The 21,741-nt window shown below is 42.0% G+C and overlaps 3 protein-coding genes and 3 non-coding genes across 7 annotated transcripts; 2 read left to right on the top strand and 4 right to left on the bottom strand.

Annotated features, from left to right (window-relative positions):
- Positions 1–5,322: 5,322 nt before the first annotated feature.
- zgc:194655 (uncharacterized protein LOC794380 homolog) lies at positions 5,323–6,541 on the bottom strand. The gene is made up of 3 exons (XM_061066138.1): positions 6,331–6,541; positions 6,108–6,122; positions 5,323–5,539 (listed from the first exon to the last, which is right to left on the bottom strand). The coding sequence occupies exons 1-3, from the start codon at positions 6,467–6,469 to the stop codon at positions 5,409–5,411; spliced, it is 285 nt and encodes a 94-aa protein (XP_060922121.1). The 5' UTR covers positions 6,470–6,541; the 3' UTR covers positions 5,323–5,408.
- Positions 6,542–6,614: 73 nt separating this feature from the next.
- Positions 6,615–9,855, top strand: LOC132995894 (uncharacterized). The gene is made up of 4 exons (XM_061066137.1): positions 6,615–6,800; positions 8,309–8,409; positions 8,783–8,956; positions 9,227–9,855. Exons 1-4 carry the CDS (start codon positions 6,710–6,712, stop codon positions 9,680–9,682), a joined length of 822 nt encoding a protein of 273 aa, XP_060922120.1. The 5' UTR covers positions 6,615–6,709; the 3' UTR covers positions 9,683–9,855.
- Positions 9,856–10,620: 765 nt separating this feature from the next.
- On the bottom strand, positions 10,621–16,071 carry si:ch211-212k18.13 (ubiquitin carboxyl-terminal hydrolase 47). Of its 2 annotated transcripts, XM_061066262.1 has the most exons (12): positions 15,858–16,071; positions 15,225–15,357; positions 15,065–15,161; positions 14,442–14,557; positions 14,291–14,361; positions 13,870–13,995; positions 13,683–13,778; positions 13,467–13,595; positions 13,243–13,371; positions 13,092–13,129; positions 11,750–11,784; positions 10,621–11,649 (listed from the first exon to the last, which is right to left on the bottom strand). In XM_061066262.1, the coding sequence occupies exons 2-12, from the start codon at positions 15,319–15,321 to the stop codon at positions 10,919–10,921; spliced, it is 1,665 nt and encodes a 554-aa protein (XP_060922245.1). In that variant the 5' UTR covers positions 15,322–15,357; positions 15,858–16,071; the 3' UTR covers positions 10,621–10,918. The 2 variants fall into 2 exon arrangements, with proteins under 2 accessions (XP_060922245.1, XP_060922244.1); XM_061066261.1 differs by having other exon boundaries at positions 15,065–15,357.
- Positions 16,072–18,157: 2,086 nt separating this feature from the next.
- trnan-guu (transfer RNA asparagine (anticodon GUU)) lies at positions 18,158–18,231 on the top strand. Its single transcript has one exon. It is a non-coding gene; the product is annotated as a tRNA-Asn (tRNA).
- Positions 18,232–18,673: 442 nt separating this feature from the next.
- Positions 18,674–18,747, bottom strand: trnan-guu (transfer RNA asparagine (anticodon GUU)). The gene has a single exon. It is a non-coding gene; the product is annotated as a tRNA-Asn (tRNA).
- Positions 18,748–19,065: 318 nt separating this feature from the next.
- Positions 19,066–19,138, bottom strand: trnak-cuu (transfer RNA lysine (anticodon CUU)). The gene has a single exon. It is a non-coding gene; the product is annotated as a tRNA-Lys (tRNA).
- Between the last annotated feature and the right edge of the window lie 2,603 nt (positions 19,139–21,741).

The raw sequence follows: 21,741 nt of genomic DNA, 5'->3' as shown, positions 1-21,741 counted from the left end.
GCTCGTACACTGAACAGGGAGGAGAGGAAATCAGTGTTTGGACAGAAAACACCAATGACAGGTTTCTCTCAGTAGGTCTTAAATGACTCTATGTTAATACTTCTATGTGCGGGACGCAGATCTGAATCACATGATGTTCCTTTAAGATACATAGATGACATAGGTTGTGTTTGACATTCACTCATTCACCAACCCAGACTCACTATGAATGATTGACAGTATGATAATAAGACAGACATAGAAAACAACAAGAGAACAGAAAAGACACAATTCCAACTATTCAAAACAATATGAGACTGATGCAATGACGTACAGCAACAATAGTGTCGACCAGTGGAAAATCCCATTATAAATGTCAAATGTTCACTTTACCCTAAGCAGGAGCGCAATGCATGATGGTACATATTGCTGGACCAAACTAAATCGTCAAAGTGCATGTCAAATACATTTTTCTCAGTGATGTATGGTCAAGTGTTGATTTGTCCTGTAAGTTTGGTCTAAATGAGCTATTTGATTATATAAAAACAGGTTGGATCACTACTCCACAGACATTGGCTCTGAATGACATCATCAGCACAAGATGGAGGTGTTTTGTGGCGAGTGGGAGGAGGAGGAGACATGTCGTCCATCTTTAAACACAGCACCAATCAAAACAGTTTGATCCTTCAACGTCAAGCCTCTTTTAAGGCAACATGTTGTTCCACATACCTGAGTGGATTCCCAGCTTGTTTGTGATGTTATAAGTGTACGATGGTCGTTTCAGTAAGTCATCAAACACATCTCTGAGTTGAGGATCAATACTCTCCGGGTTATGAGAGGCGCACCTGAACAGAAATCAGACCCAGAGTCAAAGATTCACTTATTTAAAATGATCATATTGTGAGTTGGACTTTGTAACACACCTTTTCACAGCCTCTCTGAAGTCCTTGGTCGTGAACAGCACCTGCAGCACACTGTTCAGGTAACATGTGGCCCCTTGGTTGAACAGGCCATGATACACTATATCAGCTGCTGGGAGGAGAGTCTGATCAAATGCAGGTAAAGTACTGTTCTGACCAGCATAACCTTTTCCATGTTTACCTCCCTCATCATCATCCACGTTGTCCAATCCAACATGTCCTAGGTGCTTTGCCTCCCTTGGTAAGTTTTTTCTCTTTTCTTTTTCATCAATTCTTTCCTTATCTCTACGTTCCTCCACACAAACTGGAGGATAATCACAGGACCTGTGTCTGGCCTCTTTCTCATGCTTGTGTTCAGGATCTGATCTGTTGGGAATGAAATCCGTCTGTGGTCTCTTCCGAGCAGGTTTCTGTTTTACACGCTCACAGTTCGGATCATCTTCTCTTTTCATAAGTGGGGTTCCTACTGACAACAGTACTCTCTTCTCTGCACTGGCATAAGCTTCTGCCTCCTTTCCTCCCTCCTCCTCCTCACCCTTCATCATCTTCGTATTATCTCTCTCATGTTTTCTAGCCTCTTTTGAATCCCCTGAGTCCTGTCTATTCTTGTTATAACCCTTATGATCGGGAGCATCGCCTCTGTTTGCAGGCTGACACAATCCATTGGAGTATGCACCTGGAAAATAGGTTTAAAATAATCAATTAACAAACAGATTTAAAGCAGAAATCCACACCACAAGAAAGTAAGAATAATAGAAATATCTCACTTTTCTTTTTCTTGTAAAAAAGAAGTTGAACACTCTGGGATCTGAAGGGATGAATGAGAGAAAATAAAGTTATTTTCATGTTCAGCAAAACGTCTGATGGGAAAGAAAAGACGAATGAAAACCTACTTCTCAGTATTGCCAGTCTGGAACGGCTGGTGATCAAGCTGTTGATGGAAAGCACAACTAAAATTGAGATGGAAAATAAATACACAGATGAATAAAAGTCAAAGTGATCACTCTTACCAACGTGACTCTGGCATCGTTGAAGTTGTACCACTTCTCATCATCCTGGGACTTTATCGTTGCTGTGTAATATCCACCTTTAAAATAACCAGAGTTTTCCACGCACGCATACAGCTCATACGTTTGATTCTGATCACCAGAGGGAAAGAGCAGAGTGAGCAGTAGACAAATGAATGTGCTGTGATAAAATACTACAAAATAAAATACAGACTGTACCTCTGGGATTTGTAGGGAGGAGGGAACAACTACGACCCGGTTGTTTTTGACATGCGACTCGTAACGGTAGTCAAAGTCAAATCTCTTCAGCAGCAGCGTCAAAACCTCTGGATGATGCTTCATAACACATGTCTGTGTGAAACACGCGTTGTCATGTTGTTATAGTTCCGCTTGGTGCACATGAATCAGAAACATGGTTTGTCATTACTCACCCTAGTAGCATCACATTTGGTCTCACAGTGGTCACAGTACATCTGGTTTTCTCCACTGAAATGTGAGGTTCCGAAATACTCCTTGATGCCATCCACCTGATGAAACACATGAAACCGTCATGGACTTATACACCTCAATGTTCATAACAGTAAGAGACCTCTTCTATATCTGCTCTGATATATCGGCAGTTGCTTTTAACCATTATGGATTGAAATATATTGAGGTTTAATATCATACAGTTTATTACAAATAACAATTCATAGCAAGTCAGGTTCTCACCACACTGTAGACGTCACTGTGGGAATCCACCAGTTCAAGAAGATGCCAAAATCTCCCATTTGTGTAATTCACTTTGCGACACTGGGAACATGTGATCGTATGCGTCGACTCTCCGTTGAAGATCTGAAAACACAGAAAAAACAATTGTTACTTTACATGAAACATGTCACTCCCGTGTTCATCTTCAGCACTGGTGGCATGTTTACCTGTGATGCGTCAGAACTGGACAGATTTAGAATCTTCTGAAAGTACTCGGCAGCGTCACGCTGCTCGTACACTGAACAGGGAGGAGAGGAAATCAGTGTTTGGACAGAAAACACTAATGTCAGGTTTTTCTCAGTGGGTCTTAAATGACTCTATGTTAATACTTCTATGTGCGTGACGCAGATCTGAATCACATGATGTTCCTTTAAGATACATAGATGACATAAGTTGTGTCTGACATTCACTCATTCACCAACCCAAACATATGATTGACAATATGATAATAAGACAGACATAGAAAACAACATGGGCAAAGAAAAGACACAATTACAACAATTAAAAACAATATGTGACTGATGCAATGACGTACAGCAACAACAGTGTCGACCAGTTGAAAATCCCATTATAAACTTAAAATGTTCACTTTACACTAAGCAGTAGCGCAATACATGATGGTACATATTGCTCAGTTAATGTCCATCATTCGTACACTACTTTTCATGATGCATACGATGAGATCTCACTATAAAATGGACGATATAGGGATTAGTGAATGGTTTCAGACACAAGCATAGACGTATATAAAGATGGCCGACATGACTGCTCCCTAAATCTGAAGCCAAAGCGTCTTGATCGCCACCTGGTGGCTGGCTGCAGTATGGATCACAAACCCTGCATTCTACATGCTAGTGGATGAGACATGGACCAACTAATCTTCAAATGTTAATAAATACATTTTCTCACTAATGTATGGTTCCTGTAAGTTTGGTTTAAATGAGCTATTTGATGATATAAAAACAGGTTGGATCCCTACTCCACAGACATTGGCTCTGAATGACATCATCAGCACAAGATGGAGGTGTTTTGTGGCGAGTGGGAGGAGGAGGAGACATGTCGTCCATCTTAGACACAGCACCAATCAAAACAGTTTGATTCTTCAACATCAAGCCTCTATTAAGGCAACATGTTGTTCCACATACCTGAGTGGATGCCCAGCCTGTTTGTGATCTCATTTGCGTATGATTTTTGTTTCAGTAACTCATCAAACACGTCTCTGAGTTGAGGATCAATACTCTCAGGGTTATGAGGGGCGCACCTGAACAGAAATCAGACCCAGAGTCAAAGGTGCACTTATTTAAAATGATCATATTGTGAGTTGGACTTTGTAACACACCTTTCCACAGCCTCTCTGAAGTCGTTGGTCATGAACAGCACCTGCAGCACACTGTTCAGGTAATCTGTGGCCCCTTGGTTGAACAGGCCATGATACACTATATCAGCTGCTGGGAGGAGAGTTTGATCAAATGCATGTAAAGTCAGGAACGTCTCACACAATGCTGTAGATAACAGGAAGTGTATCTTACCTGGAGTGTTAGGTAGACCAGTGTTCATCATGATCCTTTATCAGTCACCACAGTTTATCGACTGTTCAAAAAACACAAATACATCGAGCCGTAACAGTCACACACCCTCTCCTCTGTTTGACCAACAACTGTTCTAACTGCAGGAGCTCTTTCACTTTCACTTGCTGGGAACCTGCTGCTTTTTTTGTCTCTGAATAATAAGCTTCAATTAGCTGACACCTCTTACGAGAAACAAGTCTCACAAGTTTCTTTTATCGGATATCTACTGTATTCTCCTACAATGTTGTTCATTACACATTGAATTAATCTCTGTATCACTCAATAAAGGTCCCTTCACTTGAACACAGAATGCCTTTTTATTGTCTCTTCCCAATATAATAAGCCGTGTATAAGACTAAATTATCTGAATAATAAAATACAAAAGAGCAGCACAGTATTTCACAAACAGCGAAGCTGCAAACTGGTCAAAGTTTCCATAAACAGGAGAAACAAGTCTCACAAGTTTCTTACAAAGAAACTGAATATAAGTTTGCAATAAAAACAGCTCTAAAAATAGTCCAGGAACTGAAAGCTATTTTGTCTGAGACACACCTTGGATTCGTTCCATGCAAAACCTGAACGCAAAAGTGACACACTGAGTTACATGGAGGAGCACACGTGACAAGGAAATGGTAAATATTAAAAAAATACATGCATTAATGCATTTATTCACTAGTAAATACAATAATCTATAAATTAATAGATTTTGTTTCAAAGTTGATAATTTTTAGATTTGATATTTTAATGGCTAACTTAAAAATAACTTAAAAGGGATTTAAAGCTATGAATTACTTAACTATTAATTAATGAAATGCTTTAATACCGTGACACTTGTTCATAGTGATGCCTCATCTGAGGATCGTACACATTCAGTTAACCATACATGTGTTTGTTTACTTTCATGTGTAGAATATTTGTTTATACCAAGTATTATTCCCTGGTAAAGTAAAGTTATTGTTATTGTTATTGTTGTTCACCAGTATTTGATGCCCCTTTAAAGAGTCTTGAGGCTTCACTTTAACCTCTGAATAACCACACACTGATCAAAGATGAGACATTTTATTTTGTGCAACAGCATACAAACATATTTCAATGCAACTTGGGAACAGCCCTAAGGTTTATTGGAATAAAGGTTCGACATTTGTAAACAGGAAGTAGCATCGTGAATCAGCACAGTGGTGGTGTCAGGCCGTCAGTCCTCCAGGAACCCTCAACGCCATCTGGATCACGGACATGTGTTGGATTCCATATTCAGAGAGCAGCGTGTCGTTTCCGTCCAACATCTTATCTGTGAATATCAGCCGCAGAGCCTGCTCTCCTGCACACACACACACACACACACACACACACACACACACAGACACAGACACACAGACACACAGACACACACACAGGCACACCACACGCACACACACACACACACACACACCACACACACACACACACACACACACACACACACACACACACACACACACACACACACACACACAGACACACACACACACACACACAGACAGAGACACACAGACACACACACACACACACACACAGACACAGACACAGACACAGACACAGACACAGACACAGACACACACACACACACACACACACACACACACACACACACACACACACACACACACACACACAAACAGACACACACACAGAAACAGACAGACAGACAGACAGAGAGACAGACAGACAGACAGACAGACAGACAGACAGACAGACACACACACACACACACACACACACACACACACACACACACACACACACAGTTAGTCAAACTGTAAGACATATATTACATTTTTTTTAAAGCTTAAAGTAGGCATTAGTTATTAGCATTACATTTATACCCCAATTGAAACTCAGCTAGCCCCCCCCCCCCATACCTCTTTGCCTAGGAACCCAAAATCCCTTAGAACGCTCCTGCTTAAATAACACGCTCCATGACAATCTGCCGACAGACAAACAATAGGAACATTTCCCAGACTCCGTTCAGCTCCCTCAGAGAAATAAAAATAAATAATCATCATAATAATCATAGAAATAAAGCGACAGACTCTTTTTTTAAACGTCACTCTGTGTGTTTACCTGCACTCTGAGGAAGTTTCTCTGCAATCTTCTCCTTCAGCTGCTCAACCGTCATGGTCTTCATCTGCTCCTCCGTGTTGCACAAGTCGATGGTCATTTTCTCGCCCCGGAGACCGTGAACCACGACCTGGTAAATCTTGCCCATGCTGATTTCTGGGTGAACCGCTCGCTTGCACTCTGTCCCTCTGCTCTGCCTCGGACTCCCGTGGCGGGTTGTTGTTTTTTAGAGAGGGTGGCTGGGGACGAGTAGGATGCTTTCACTTTCACCCGAGACTCCACCCATTCCACCTGAGTTATTTTTAGCTGAAACAGAGAGTTTGAGATAAGATTGTTTTGCCTACAGTCTTCACCGTCCAGCCCGGAGAGAAGAGGAGCTGAGTTCAAAATGACCACAACCAACCAGGGAGAGAAGAGGTTCGACCCCAAAGACACGACCCTGAAGTTCGTCAACCGGCCTGACGACCTGGATCCGATGCGTAAGAAATAAGACTTTAATAATTTACCATTTAAATGCAGTGGTGGACAGTAACGAAGTAGAAATACTTCGTTACTGTACTTAAGTAGATTTTTCACATATCTGTACTTTACTTAGAGTAATTAAGTTATTAATTAGAGTATTCGTTTCCCTGACGACTTTTTACTGTTACCCGTTACATTTGAACACAAATATCTGTACTTTCTACTTCTTACAATCTCAAAACTGGCTCGTTACTTGAGCAGCGGAGGTTGGCGCAGCACGGCGCACCTCTCTCTCTCTCTCTCTCCCTCTATCTGTCTGTGTCTCTCTCTCTCCCCCTCTCTCTCTCTCTCTCTCTCTCTCTCTCTCTCTCTCTCTCTCTCTCTCTCTCTCTCTCTCTCTCTCTCTCTCTCTCTCTCTCTCCGTCTCTCCCTCTATCTGTCTGTGTCTCTCTCTCCCCCTCTCTCTCTCTCTCTCTCTCTCTCCCTCTACTTGTCTTTGTGTCTCTCTCCCTTTATCTGTCTGTGTGCCTCTCTCCCTCTATCTGTCTATGTCTCTCTCTCCCCCTCTCTCTCTCTCTCTCTCTCTCCCGCTACCTGTCTGTGTGTCTCTCTCCCTCTATCTGTCTGTGTCTCTCTCTCTCTCTCTCTCTCCCTCTATCTGTCTGTGTCTCTCTCTCTCCCTCTCTCGCTCTCTCTCTCTCTCCCTCTATCTGTCTGTGTGTCTCTCTCCCTCTATCTGTCTGTGTCTCTCTCTCTCTCCCTCTCCCCCTCTCTCTCTCTCCCTCTAACTGTCTGTGACTCTCTCTCTCTCCCTCTCCCCCTCTCTCTCTCTCCCTCTATCTGTCTGTGACATTTGCAGAATGTTTTAGTGGAGAATTGTAAGATAGAGTGTGAACAGTATTACAGAGGGTAAGTATAATAAGTACACCAACCTTTCCAATAAACAAATGTTGTTGCTTATAATTATTACTAGTAGTGACATCTGTAGAAGCATGATTATTACCAGTAGCTATATCTGCTTTCTTTATTAAAATGGCACAGCCTTGAGAGACATCCCATTTAATACTTAAGGTAAATTTAAAAGTAAGTACTTTTTACTTTTACGTAAGTAGGATTGTTGATGTAGTACTTTTACTTAAGTATATATTTTCCTGGGTACTTGTACTTTTATTTAAGTACTAAACTTCAGTACTTCCTCCACCACTGTTTAAATGCAGGATTCCTGTTTATAACTCTCATTTAGTTAAACAAAGGAGATGCACTGTGTTCATGTAACTCTTATTATTATTTGTTATTATTAATAACACAATTACATCTACAAAATATCAACAACTGTTTCTGGTCTATGAATAATTTGATTAATAATAATACATGTTATCTGTTTAGCACTTTTAAAAGAAGGTCATCTACACATGGCATAGGATTAAGGACACACTAAAAAGACACTAAAGATAAAAACATGAATAGAAAATAACATGCTCTTGTTGTTGTTGTTGTTGTTGTTGATGTTGTTGTTGTCCTGAAGCCCCAGAGGAAGGGGACCAGGGTCTCCGAGCAGAGATGTCCTGCGGTCATGCCGTCACCCCGGAATCCCTCACCGGGTGGTGCCGCAGCCTCTTGGATCAGGTACCTTCCACCATCACACTTTCACAGGTTTCTACTGCACTTAGGCCCCAAAACTGCTTCACAGTGAGTTTCAGTCATTGTTAAGCTGCCTTCCCCCCCAACATTAGTGAAAAAGCTTAGATTTCATTGTCTGCACCGCCTGCTCGACCAAGTTAGTCCTAGTTGCTTCCCTCAGGCGATGGAGGAGACCAAAAACGGAGCAAAAAGATTGACTACTGAGCTGTGTGTTAGCTATATTGCACAGATATTACACCGTAACTTCCGAATTTGTAAATAATCATGTGTTAACAGATGTACAATATGAATGTAAGAACTTTTGTAATGTCAATCATTATGTCTTTGACTGGTTGATGTGTTCTTCTTTTGATTTCAGGGCCAGTACAAATTTAAGTGCCCGGCTTTGAAGAACGGCACCGTAGAGCAGTGTCATAAAGTGTGGTCCTATCAGGAGGTGCGCAGGCTGGCAGTGCTGACCATGGAAGAGATGGCGTACTTCGAAGAGAAGATGGCCCGCCTGGCTGCCGTAGAATACTGTGAAATCAAAGAGGTGAGTGTCCCAGTGTCGTCTTTACCGTTGAAAGATACAGACTGATTTAGGTAGCTCGAAAGGAATTGTTTAAACTCACAGGGCCCCTATTAGAGACGATGGAAAAGACAGAAGGAAGGAAGATTATTAGGATTTATAAATATGAGAGGAAGAGCAGTGGTGGAGGTGTGGTCCTGAAGTTAAACTTTAATTCCATGAACCCCCAAATATGAGACTGGTATTAATCTTCTCCTCAAACAACCAATTTTCCAAATGATTTCTTTCCACCAGTGTCCTGGCTGCAAAACCTTTGTGGAGAGAGAGGACCTGACTAACCTCAGCGTGTTGTGCACAGTCTGCCAGGAAGACGATGGTGATCAGGTTACGTTCTGCTGGCAGTGTCTGAAGAAGTGGAAAGGTCCGATGCCGCGCTCTGACCGCTGCGACAACGACGGCTGCGTCAACCTCAACCTGGAGCTCCTCAAGAACTGCAAGGACACCAGTCTCCCTCAGGTGCAGGGCGTGGACAAGTGTCCCTCCATCCGGGCCTGCCCGACCTGCGGTCAGCGCGTGGAGCACGACAGAACCGGCTGTAAGAACATCATCTGTCCTCGCTGCCAGGTGGAGTTCTGCTTCGTGTGCCTGAAGCTCACCGAGGAGTGTCTGAAGGAGAGCTCCTACTTCATCCCCTGCAAGGACGGCGTGGCTCCCAGACAGACCTCCATCCCCGTGTGGCACCACAAATAACAGGGTCCAGAAACGCACACATTCACTGTGCAGGACGTGGGCTTCTTGTGTTTCCTGTTTGAGTTTTGACCTATATTTACTTAATCTGAAAGAGCTACGGATATCTCCTGTATTCTCCTACAATGTTGTTCCTTACAAATTTAATTAATCCCTGTATCATTTAATAAAGGTTCCTTCACCTGAACACAGAATGCCTATTTAATGTCTCTTCCAAATAAAATAAGCAGTGTGTGACTAAAATATAAAAGAGCAGCACATTATTTCAAAAACAGTGAAGCTGCCAACTGGTCAAAGTTTCCATAAACATAATCTTGATTTAATAGCCAGACTGAACGGAATCATAAAGATCTATGATAAAAAATAACAGTGAACCAATGATAACACTGAGGAGCTATGTGCCTGTGCAGCACTTTAGACAGACAAAATTAAAAATCATAAAATACTGATAAAACAAGCAAAACCAAAGAGGTCAGAAAGAGGTAAAAGGATTGAGAAGAAATAGAAACTAATGAAGCTGTATACATTTAAAAAAAAAAAAAAAAAAGTTAAAAGGGGAACACCGGAACAGTTTTAAACCTCATTAAATGTTGTTGTCACTGAAATGTCGCCTGGAAATCACCCGGATTTCCAGCAGCTTTGTTTGGACTAAACTTCCCCGTCCCAATTTTGTTTTGAAGTTATAACCAAATGGGGAATCCCCACCCGCTCCTTCTTATCCACGTGATTTATTGTAAAAGCATCGAGACTGAAAGTAAAAGTAAACAAGCTCCGGTCAGGAAACATTTCACAGGAGGTGGAGTCTATTGTGCAGTGTGAATCAGCAGTTTCTAGAAAGCCAGGAATAGACGAGGTAAACTCCCCTGTATCTTTTACAGAGAGCACATTTGAGTTTAAGATCAAATGACGAACAAGACAAACGTTCAGAATTTCATCTTTTATTTCCTGGTATGAACGTGTTTCACAACTGTAGGACACAATATCTCTACTCTGAACCTGACCATGGATGTTGATTCTTGGTTTTAAACTCAGGTTTCACCGAACTCCTTGCTAAAAAGGATTAACCAACATTAGGGTCAATATTCTCGTACATTTACAACTTTATTCTTGTAATACTATTACTTTTTTCTCAGAATCCTCCGTTGCAGAGACTAGAGAAATGTCCAGACCCAATTTTCCAGAGTCCTTCAGCTTCCAATCCAACTTATAAATAAAAAAATATCGACCTTGTTTATCTAGTCACCTCCACGGCGGTGGTTTTATTTTCTCCTGGTTCTTTTTCGTGTGTTTTCTCTTCCTCTCACTTGGCGTCTTTGCTCTGGCCGTCCCATTTTGCGTGGCCTCCAGTTTCCTGCCTTCACCTTCGTTTCTCTTTACCTTGCCTGAATATCTCCTGAGGGGGGGTGAGGAGCCACAGGCAGCGGGTTCATTCACTCTGCAGTTACTATAGTAAATGGAGGAAACTTGACACGGCTTTACAGTACCTTTTCCTCCTAAGCTTATCTCTGCGGCTGCCTCCCTTTTATTTTTCACACGTTTACTTTCTGACGGTTTGACTCTGGGGCTGCTGCCAGTCTTTTCCCAGGTAATATCCTCTGGCTGTTGCCTCTTATCCTGGTAACTATGGGTTTGTTCACACGTATTTTCCACAAAGGGTGTTCTGATGTGCTCCAAATTGGTTTTCAGATGCCGTCTGTTTGGCTCACAACGTCCATCTTTTTGCGACTTTGAGAAACGTGACTTTTCTGTCAGCAACGTGTCTCCGTCTACTTCAGTGTCTTTGTGTCTCCCACACGCTTCTCCCTGGTTTGGCTGCTGTTCCAGTTCCCAAGGAGAGTCGTCGCCACCGCAGCTCCTCTTCAAGTGATTCACGTTTTCCCCTCCGCAGCCACTTTCATCCCTCGGTGTACGATGAGGATCAGGAGTCTCTCCTCGCTCTGCCTCGTTGAGTCGTCTTTCAGCCTTGACATCTAAAAAATGCAGAACGGTAAAAATCTAAAACATGAAATACCAAACTAAATCGTTCGTTTTAAACGTTAACTCAAAAGTAAATGTGTTGCTTGTGCTTACCCTTCCTGTACAGGAGAAGATACGCTGTATTGGACCTGGTTTGAGAAGAAAAAAGTCTTACCACAATACTTATTCATCTCCCTTGAGCAAGGCACATAAACCTCGCCTGTGAGAAGTGACTGAGAGTCGCATTTTCAATTGTCAGATGAATCAGGTCCAGCAAGTTGAAGAGTAAAGCTGAAGTGTAGATCAGTAAAGGCTCCAGTATGCTTCAACGTATCCATTTCTCGGAGAGGGCTCCACGGAGGGCAAAGAGTCTTTTTGATTTTTGCTTCTCCGACCACTGTACGTCGAAAAAAATTCACCGCCAAACCCATAGGTGGCGCAACGGAAGACGAGCTCAGAGAAGCCTACCCCAATTTTGGGAAGAAGAAGTCCACGTGTGTCTGTTTATCTCTGTGGCTCGTCCCCACACACTGAACCATGGCAACTAACAGGACTAAATAAAGTGACACCCAGCGGGTCAAAATGCTGATGTAATCGTTTCTTAGCGCAGCGGTTCCCAGGTCTTGTTTCCGAACTGTGTTGCTGATTCCACAGCTTGAATCTGCTTGAGGCTACATGAAGCTAGAAGCTACATGGAGCTAGCTCCCCCCCAGCTTCCACACACAGTCAGCAGGGACTCCCGACACTAACTACTACTACCCAGTGTTTGCTTCTAATCTGACGATATTATAGAAACAGTGTCATGATAGAAGTGGAATTAAAGTCGTGACGGCGGGTTTTTGCTCTGTTACCACCGCAGTTAGCATGGTGGCTAGCCTAGCCCGCTAGCCTAGCCCGCTAGCGCCGTTTTGAAAGCTCGTTATAACCTTATGTGACCGTGCACACATGCCGTCAGTGCTCTAACGAGCCACCGTCAGCTGGACAACTCCGCTGGCTTAACACACACGTCACATTAATCGTAGAATAATAGTTGTGTTTGGGTTTGATGTGACACAGGGAAGAAGGCAGGAAGTGTGAGGTCCGGAAATGACGTCGTAGGGAAATTATGTCGTTCGCGGACCAATCACAGCCAAGAGCTCTCCGTGGGCTCTCCGACATAAAGACGGACAGTTAGAAAAATCAGACGTGTACGAAAAGCTCTCCGATGCGCTTGAATAGGGCGTTCCACGACGGATAGGGCGGTCTTATCTGTCCATTTTGGAAAAGACGTACAAGCATAAATTGGCCTTAAGAACGACCAGGAAGTCAGAACTTCTGGTTCAGGAAGCCGAGGATCATGGGTAATATCCACCGTTCAGTTTTGTTTAAATTCAGTGAGTGGGACTCTGCAGTTTCAGTTCCAGTCGAGAGATATAACCAAAGAACAGAGTTTGTCTTGTTAAAATGAAATATTTACCTCACTGAGCCGTTTCCAGACCTAAAGAGTGGTTTGACCTGTAGAAGTAGAATATATTATAAACGTCACAGTCACTCAAATGTGGATTTGTTAAACATTAGGTTATTATCAGGAAATTGGACAGGAAATAAAAAAAAACAAGCCTCCTCACCTTGCCAACAGTGTCGTCGTTGAAGCAATACCACGCCCCAGTTTCAAAAGACTTGATCTCTGCAGTGTAATGACCTCCAGTGAGATTCCCAAAGTGGTTAACTAAAGCGTAGAGGTCATACTTACAGTCCTGCAGAGCGGGAAATAAAACAACCGATTCAAGAAATGTTAAATGAAATCACTTTTCTGCAACACGGTAAATACTTATTAATTTAAAAGAAATACCTTTATGTGCAAAGTTTGAGGAACCTTCACTTGGCAGTGAAGCTTCACGTAGTGTCTGCTCTTGTATTCGAAGGTAAATCTCTTCAGCAGCAGCGTGAGAATCTCTGGGTTTTGTGTCATCTCACATTCCTGAAGCACACGGTGAAAACATCAGCATAAACAACACACAGTCACAAACTCACCCGTTATCCAATAAAGATCCGATGATCGACTCACAAGGTCTGCGTCGTGCTTCTTATCGCACTCGGTGCAGTACATCCTGTTTTCTCCGTAGACTTTGTCTTTCCTGAAGAACGCCATCAACCCTCGCTCCTGTAAACGTTTGATATTCATTCATCCTGTCTTCTTCTCACTTTATACGAAAAATACTCTCTCCCATTCTCGTTAAAACATGGCACAGTACCACGCTGAAGGTATGACGGCTTGAATCTTCCATCGGGAGAGGCAGAATCCAGAAGAAGCCCTTGGAGTCGCTCTTCTTCTTACACCCGCCACATGTGGTTTTATGATTCAGCTCGCCCTTAAATATCTGCACACACAAGATACAGCAGAGGTTCAGTTGGATTCTGTTCAAGGAATAATACACTAACAAGTAGAATTAATACTGTAACTATAAGTATTTATGTGTATATTTACTGTGTCTGTAGTATACGTCGCTGTTTCCATTTTACCATTACTCTACTACTTTTATCTGACATTGCTCAAATTGATATGAAGAGCTCAAAAAGCATTTTCAAGAAATAAAATGAATTTAATTATGATATTAAATCCATAGGATTCATGGACACTGTCCCTTTTAAATGAAAACATGGACATGTCTCTACCTTGGACGCCTCCGGACTGGTCAGACACAGGATCTTCTCAAAGTACTCAGCAGCGTCACGTTGTTCGTACACTAAGCGACAAAACAAAAAGATATATTCTGTTATATTCTGCTTCTACAGCTGCAGTGAAACGCCTCCAGTCTAAACTTACCATCTACGATCCCCAGCTTTCTTGTAAGACGATGTGTTTTTGCCAAACCTATCTCCAGGTCGTCAAACAGTTTTTTCAGCAGTGCATCAATGGTTGTGGAGTCTTTGCTGCAGCACCTGAAGCACAGTGAGAAGAATATGTAGCTTAGGATTAAAAACAACAAGCAGTTCATGTGAACAGCACTGATTTCATATCTTGACCGAGATAACATTATTTCTAGTTTTAAGGAATATCTTCTATCATCATTATTTGCTTTCTTGACAAAAGGTAAGTTTTGTTTCCGAATATTTCTTGCCTGGGACCAGTGACTCCCTGGAATCTCCACTCCACTGATTTTATTCATTAATGAGCTTTAAGATACTAATAATACACTTTATTTCAAAAGTACCTATCAAAGTAAAATATTCTACAATCAATAGAATGAAGGGTTAAAAATATTTACAAAGATCAGACTCCGAGTCCTGAGAGAGCAAACTTATAAAAGTGTGTCTTCAAGAGGGATTCAAAAGAGGATAAGGAGCTTGCTGGTCAGATGTCCTCAGAGAAATTGCTCCGAGTCATATATTTTTTATCAGATTTGTCTCAAACTACAAGAACATCTCTTAAAAAGTGAGATTACAAACCGTTTGATCGAGTCCCGGAAGTCTTCCGTCATGAAAAGCAGCTGCAGCACAGTGTTCAGGTAACAGGTCAGACCTGGACTGCGGAGGCCGTGGTGATCTAAAGACACAACAGTCATCATTAAACCCTGATACACAAGTGGTGTCATGTAATGTCCTTTACCTGAGATTGTGAGGTGGTCCAGTTTCTCTCTGAACTTCTCTACAAGCTCAGAATTCATTCTGGGATCCTTCAAATGGGAGTGTAGGCATTTTCCCATCGTTGAACCTTCTTCTTCCAGATGTTTGGCTTAAGCCTGTGGACGAAATAAGACAGAGAAAGAAGTTAAGGGACAGAAACCAGCTTTACAAGATATGGTCAAAAACACAGCATCACCATTTACTTGCAATTGAGTATTTTCACAGTGGGAAATTTCTACTACCTCCATTTCGACTAAAAGGAGACTTGTGGCGCTTTTAGATGTGTCTCTATACTAAATCAAACTGCTCACTAAACAAAAAACCCAATAAGAAAGAAGATGTATTTACATTTTAAATATATAAACATAAAAGGATGTTGAAAGGAAAAAAAACACAAACATCTGGAAAGACCCAGTGACAGTGAAGGCAACTGTTGTGTTTGGGTGTAATGGGAACCGACGCCGCCTCTCGATCCTCCATTATCATAAACAATGACGAATAAAACAACACAAGACAATAACTAACACACAATAACGTGCGACATGTACACAACGGTATAACACACGCAGCAACACCCCATGTGACAACTGACGTGGGGAAGTGGGAGGAAACTCACCGAGCAGCGGATTCGATGATCTGACGAGTTCCGGCTGTAAACTTTCACTTTGAAAACCAGCGGCAGAGAAAACAAACAGACACACACACACACGCCCAAGGAGGGAGACTACACAAACACACAAGTGAGGAGTGACACAACACAAACACAAACACACACGTGAGGCTTCACGCAGAGATTTAACCTGAGATAACCTGCAGGACCATCAGTTAAGTTTCAGTTGAGAATCGAGTGATGCACTTCCTGTTTTGAAGCGGAAGTACGTAAATGTACATTTAAATGAAAAAGTAAAAGTTAATTAAAAGTATTATAAATGTTACTTTTCTCCTTCAAAATATAAGGAAAGAAAGGGCCACAACGTTATGAAGCTCATTCTTAGCTTGTAGAAATGTATTATTTATTATTTTACTTTATCAGCCTTATTTAATCGAATTTTCTTTATTCATCAACAAATACACGTCCAATGTAAATAAAAATGTATTTGACTTGTGCTTTTACTTTTAGTTTGGTCTATGGTCTTATTGATTAACGTGGAGGAGGTGGGTGGGTTCATGACCTGGACGGCCAGCCAGCAGCGCTGCAGGAAATTAAGATGGTCATAAAACTTTATTGTTTATTGTTGGAAATCACAAAGGAGGGAAAGACATTTTTGTTGTGAACAAAATTTATTTTAAACCACAGGGTCATAAAGTCATCGTAACTCCCTTCATTCATCTATAACTATATACAATAACATAACTTTTTTTAATGTCCTCTAGCCACTACTCCTTGGACACAGCCTCTTCAGTCAGCTGTAACAGACAAGCGGCTGGACAGGACCCCTGCATCACCACTGCTTCTTCAGCCGCCTGTCTCTGTCCACCACCACCACCCTCTGCTTGTTTTGGTCCTGCAGGTTCTGCAACAGAGCAGCAATGATGCTCACTTAATCAGAGAGAGAACACAACAGAACAGAGTACAGGGGGCATCTCCATGGCACATTCAGATTCTATGTAAGGATACAGGTGCAGAGGAACAGCTACGACGTAATCAATAAGTGTAAAGAACAAATAGAGACCCGTCCCTGGGTGGGCTTTAACCACCAACCTTTCGGTTAACAGCCGAACGCGCTAACCAATTGCGCCACAGAGAAATGTTCTCTGACATGTAGGGGGTGGATTTAACGACATTTATCCGTACTCGCCAATCAGTGTTTTACATTTACATGTAGAGGACCCATTCTGCAAGCTCTGTGGTCAAAGGGGGACTCTGGCACATAGACAGCGTTATGGACCACCAAAGAACCTAAAACAATTATGTCAGCTCAGATGGAGAGTAGCGAAGAGGCCCACAAGAGAGACTATTGTACTCTTTTTATGTTGAAAACAACAGCAGAAGTAGCAGGTAAACCTACTGTTAATTCAAACTTAAGAAATGTTGGTTGCACTTTATTTTTGATACTTTATTATTTTTATGTTGAAAACAACAGCAGAAGTAGCAGGTGGTTGCACTTTATTGTGTAATGTTTACATTGAAAATGGTTGCACTTGATTCAAATAAAAGGTTAATACATTTGCCATTAATTGTTGTTTGCTTGTTTATAATATCCATAATTAATTTAAACCTGATTTCCTTACAAGAAACAACAGGGATCTCGGAAACTTTGCCTGCACTGTCCAGTAAAGTTACTGAATCGATTTCAAGTCACTGAATCGAATCGAATCGTTCTAAATTAACCAAGATCGGCAACCATGAATCGTGATTTGAATCGAATCGTTGTTAAAATGAATCGTTACACCCCTAGTTGGTAGTGGTAAATAACCATAACTTGCTCAATTTTCAACCGATTTTTAGACGATCTGGTTTGTTAAGTATGCAGTGTCATATCTACATCTCTGACGTTTATAACAAACCAAACTGTTCTCATTAGCATCCGGGCACAGAAATAAATAAATAAATAAATGTGGACATATATTCAAGACATTCATTTATACATTTCTGTATTTACTAATTTATTATTGTATTTATTTATATATATATATTTATGCATTTATTTATTCATTTGTTTATTTATACTTAAGTCATGTATCGTCCTCCATATGATCCACACGTGAACAGAGGAGGATATGAGGCAACTTATAGGTTTAAAACCTGGTGTAAATTACGCCATTTCGAGTCTAATCTGAATGTCGAGGCTTACAGATACTTAGCTGACACAACACAAGCAGTATGGAGGCATTTTCAGTTGTTCGTCTGTAGAAATGCCCACATTTGTATTTGGTTATTTAAATATACCATTGCTGAGACAGTGTTTCCACCTAGTCTCTGTGGCGCAATTGGTTAGCGCGTTCGGCTGTTAACCGAAAGGTTGTTGGTTCAAGTCCAACCAGGGACGTCAAGAATTTTTTTTTTCCCCTTGAGAAATATACTTTTAAATACGTTGCACACTGCCTCCTAACATCACCCCAACAGAATTTTTCAATAAACTCAATTAATTTCTATGAATTACTTTGCCAAAGCTTCAGAGATCCTGTGTTGAGAAGACAGAAGAGGTGGTGTCCACGTATAAAACACTGTTTATATAATCTCTCTGCATCTATAGAGTGAGGAGAAGTGTGATTAGTGGGGGAAAGTAAAGATTGCAGTGTTTTAAACAAACAGCTAAAATAACAAAATCCACCAAACACTTACAGCAGGAGGAGAAAGGTCTGAAACAGCCACTGTTCAGAAAACAGGGACTGTGGGGGTGGGGCGCTGGGTGAAGGGCCTACTCTGTCCACTTCCCTGTAAAACAAATTAACATTTTATTGTGTTTTTTAATACAAAAAAAAAGTAATCGTCCCTGGTTGGACTTGAACCAACAACCTTTCGGTTAACAGCCGAACGCGCTAACCAATTGCGCCACAGAGACAAAGATATCCCCCTCATGTGAAAACAGAGATCTTATATGTGAAGCGGGGGAGGGATACGAGCAGGAACGTGCTCTGTTTGTAGGGGTAGCTGGATGGGGGGGAGCAGAGGGGGGCGTTGCAAATCAGGTCCTTACTGGGAACAGACCCCTCCCATTGGAATGGGGTCTGTTCTTCGAGGTCTGAGGAGCAGAGAGACAAACAAGCTAGCTAAAAATGATATATTATCTTATTAAATGTAAGTATTTAACTGCTTTTTGAATATAAAGGCAATCCCCCATCACGAAGTACATCAAAAACACAAAAGAGAAAAGATTGTGCGCCCAACGTGGGGCTCGAACCCACGACCCTGAGATTAAGAGTCTCATGCTCTACCGACTGAGCTAGCCGGGCTGGGACTTGCCACCCGCAAGTGCCTTCTTAACAGCACTACAGATTAGTTACGGTATAACGAACGTTAAGTATGTAAAAACACCATATTTACCTGGGTTTTGTTAAGAATTTCAAACTTTTAAATGTAGTCTGAGCTGACAGAATTCTTAATAATAAATTTAGGAACAGTTTAAGCTAGATATTAGGCATTCATACAAATGATTTTAATAATAACCTTTCCTTCCTAATGTTTAACCTTTTGATTCTCAGAATGTTCAATCTTGTAACTAGTTGGAATTGTGTATGTGTCATATTGAGGGACAGTCTCACAGCTGTCTTGATAGGACGTCAGACAGAGTGACGTTGTTGACTCTGTTTCATTGCTTTGGTTCAGTTGCTGCAAATGTCTACACAGGCAGGATTGTTTTGATGAGGCTGAAACATAATAATCTTTTCTCCAATTGTAAACACCTTTGGCCCATATTGCATCTGTGGTTCAAGGACATTTATGAAGTTAACAGGTTGCCTAGCAACTATAGCGTCATTGGGAGTGTCTCCCTGTTCTACTTCCGTAGTCCAAAAGCCAGGAGGATGGATTACGCCTGCGCACTTCCGAGGAGGAGGAACGAAGATCTACTGTATAAAATGGACAGAAGCCGGATGTTCGAGGCGCTCTGATACACCTAATGTACTGGAAGCCCATTGCTTTGCGTAACCTGTTCATTGCTTTCCTAAATATATTCTTAATTGAATAAACTGAGGTCGGACCTTCTATCTCTTAAAGAATAAAACAACACGTTTTAACAGTTTTCGTTTTAAATTGGATATCTGTTGAATTATAGGCAGCAAGGGAGATTTAAGTTGTTTGAGATCTTGTATAACTAGGCACAGAGACATGTTCTACGATATGTAGGGGGTGGAGTTAACCACATTTACCCGTACCCGCCAATCAGTGTTTTACATTTACATGTAGAGGGCCCATTCTGCAAGCTCTGTGGTCAAAGGGGGACTCTGGCACATAGAAAGCGTTATGGACCTCCAAAGAACCTAAAACAATTATGGTCAGCTCAAATGGAGAGTAGCGAAGAGGCCCACAAGAGAGAGGCTATGCACCCTGAAAGATCGGCTGCAGAGGGTTTCCATTCTATACATGACCAATAGAGTTGATGCTGTGACAAGGTGTGGAGGAACAAACCAAGTGCATAACATGCCCAAAGGTTACACTCACTACGTTTACATGATGGCAGAAACCCGATTTCGGCCGAAATCGGGTTTCTCTATCCATGGGGGGTTAACTGCTCTATCTCAGGGTACATGGCACTGAGAAATCCGACTCTTGTCCGAAAGCATTTCATACCCCGCTACGATAGGTGGCGCTGTTTCCATTACAGCTAGTGGTGATACAGCCATTTCCGCTTGACCTCGTCACCACTAGCAACCATAAACAACAACAGCCTTCAACTCAGCATGCGAGAAAGATGACGAACGGAGAGCAAGGTGAAGCTACGTCCCTCTACATGATGTTGTGCATGTTTACTCTAGGAGTACTGCGAATGCGAACGGCCATTTGATTAGAATGGTAATGGCGAGTGCCGGCCGGCACCGGGCAGCGACATTTTATCTACGTGTCGACTTCCGGGTCACGGCCAGGGAGGGAGGGGGGGCAGGATCTCAAGCATGCGCAAAGACGTCTTCTCCAGTTGTTGTCTAGCTTCCAGAGTTACATGCGCGCGTTGTCCGATATACAGCCAGATCCGATCTACCTATCTGGGGATGGTTATCCGACTTCAGTCGGACACAAGAAATCTAGATTTGTGGAGTTACATGACATGGATCTTCGATTGAAACCCGACAACGCCAGAAATCGGGTTTCAATCGGACACATGTAACAGCAGTGACTGTCTATTTAGTTAGGGATAAGGTAAGAAGAGAAATCGTCCCTAGTTGTACTTGAATGGTTAACAGCCGAACGCGCTAACCAATTGCGCCACAGAGACACATATGCTTGGATATCTATTGCCCAGAATCTGGGTCACTGGCTGTCACTGACCGGCGTTTCTCTGGTCACATCTTCTCAGTGATCAGTTGCTTCATGATCAGAGCAGAAGCTGCAGGTGGTTTGTACCGAGCTGGAGTTTCTGTTTCCTCCTCCTCTCTGCTCTCTCCTTGTGCTGAATACAACTCGAGACGTGACGCTCACAGTCAGGACAGCTGACACCTAAATCATCCCAATAAAAAAAAAACTTAACTAACCCTCTGAACTTGAACTAGTTCATTTTGAACGCGGAAAATGCTAACGCCCGCTGGCTTGGGCATTTTCTGTGGACATTTAAGCCTGAAACACAGTTAAAGTTACTTTTTCAAGTTGAATTTGAATGTCGGAGCTTGCGGACACTTGGGTGAGACCGCACGAGCAGTATGGAGGCATGTTGTGTTACTGTTGTTATGTTGCGTTTGAAGAATTGCGTGACTTCAAATGTATTGCGTTTAGGGTTGCAAGGGGTGGAAAGTTTACGGTAAATTTCCAGAAACTTTCCGGAAACTTTCTATGGGAAGTTAAGCTCGGGAGTTTTGAAAGAAAAACAACTAGGCAAATTAAACGCTGAGCAATAAAAACATCATTC

This window comes from Limanda limanda, chromosome 22 (genome assembly GCF_963576545.1).
Source record: "Limanda limanda chromosome 22, fLimLim1.1, whole genome shotgun sequence".
NCBI classification, from domain to species: Eukaryota; Metazoa; Chordata; class Actinopteri; order Pleuronectiformes; family Pleuronectidae; genus Limanda; species Limanda limanda.
Note: the sequence above shows the minus strand (reverse complement) of the source record. Positions and strands in the feature narration are given on the sequence as shown.

Excerpts from the sequence above, each read along its gene's own strand:
- zgc:194655 (XM_061066138.1), bottom strand. The coding sequence starts at position 6,469 with ATGGGCAAGATTTACCAGGTCGTGGTTCACGGTCTCCGGGGCGAGAAA.
- si:ch211-212k18.13 (XM_061066261.1), bottom strand. The coding sequence starts at position 15,321 with ATGGGAAAATGCCTACACTCCCATTTGAAGGATCCCAGAATGAATTCT. Across the intron at positions 14,558-15,064 it reads TTCCGGGACTCGATCAAACG|GTGCTGCAGCAAAGACTCCA; the intron begins GTTTGTAATCTC and ends ACTGTGCTTCAG. Across the intron at positions 11,650-11,749 it reads TCTTCTCCTGTACAGGAAGG|ATGTCAAGGCTGAAAGACGA; the intron begins GTAAGCACAAGC and ends TGCATTTTTTAG.
- LOC132995894 (XM_061066137.1), top strand. The coding sequence starts at position 6,710 with ATGACCACAACCAACCAGGGAGAGAAGAGGTTCGACCCCAAAGACACG. Across the intron at positions 8,410-8,782 it reads GCCGCAGCCTCTTGGATCAG|GGCCAGTACAAATTTAAGTG; the intron begins GTACCTTCCACC and ends TTTTGATTTCAG. Across the intron at positions 8,957-9,226 it reads AATACTGTGAAATCAAAGAG|TGTCCTGGCTGCAAAACCTT; the intron begins GTGAGTGTCCCA and ends TCTTTCCACCAG.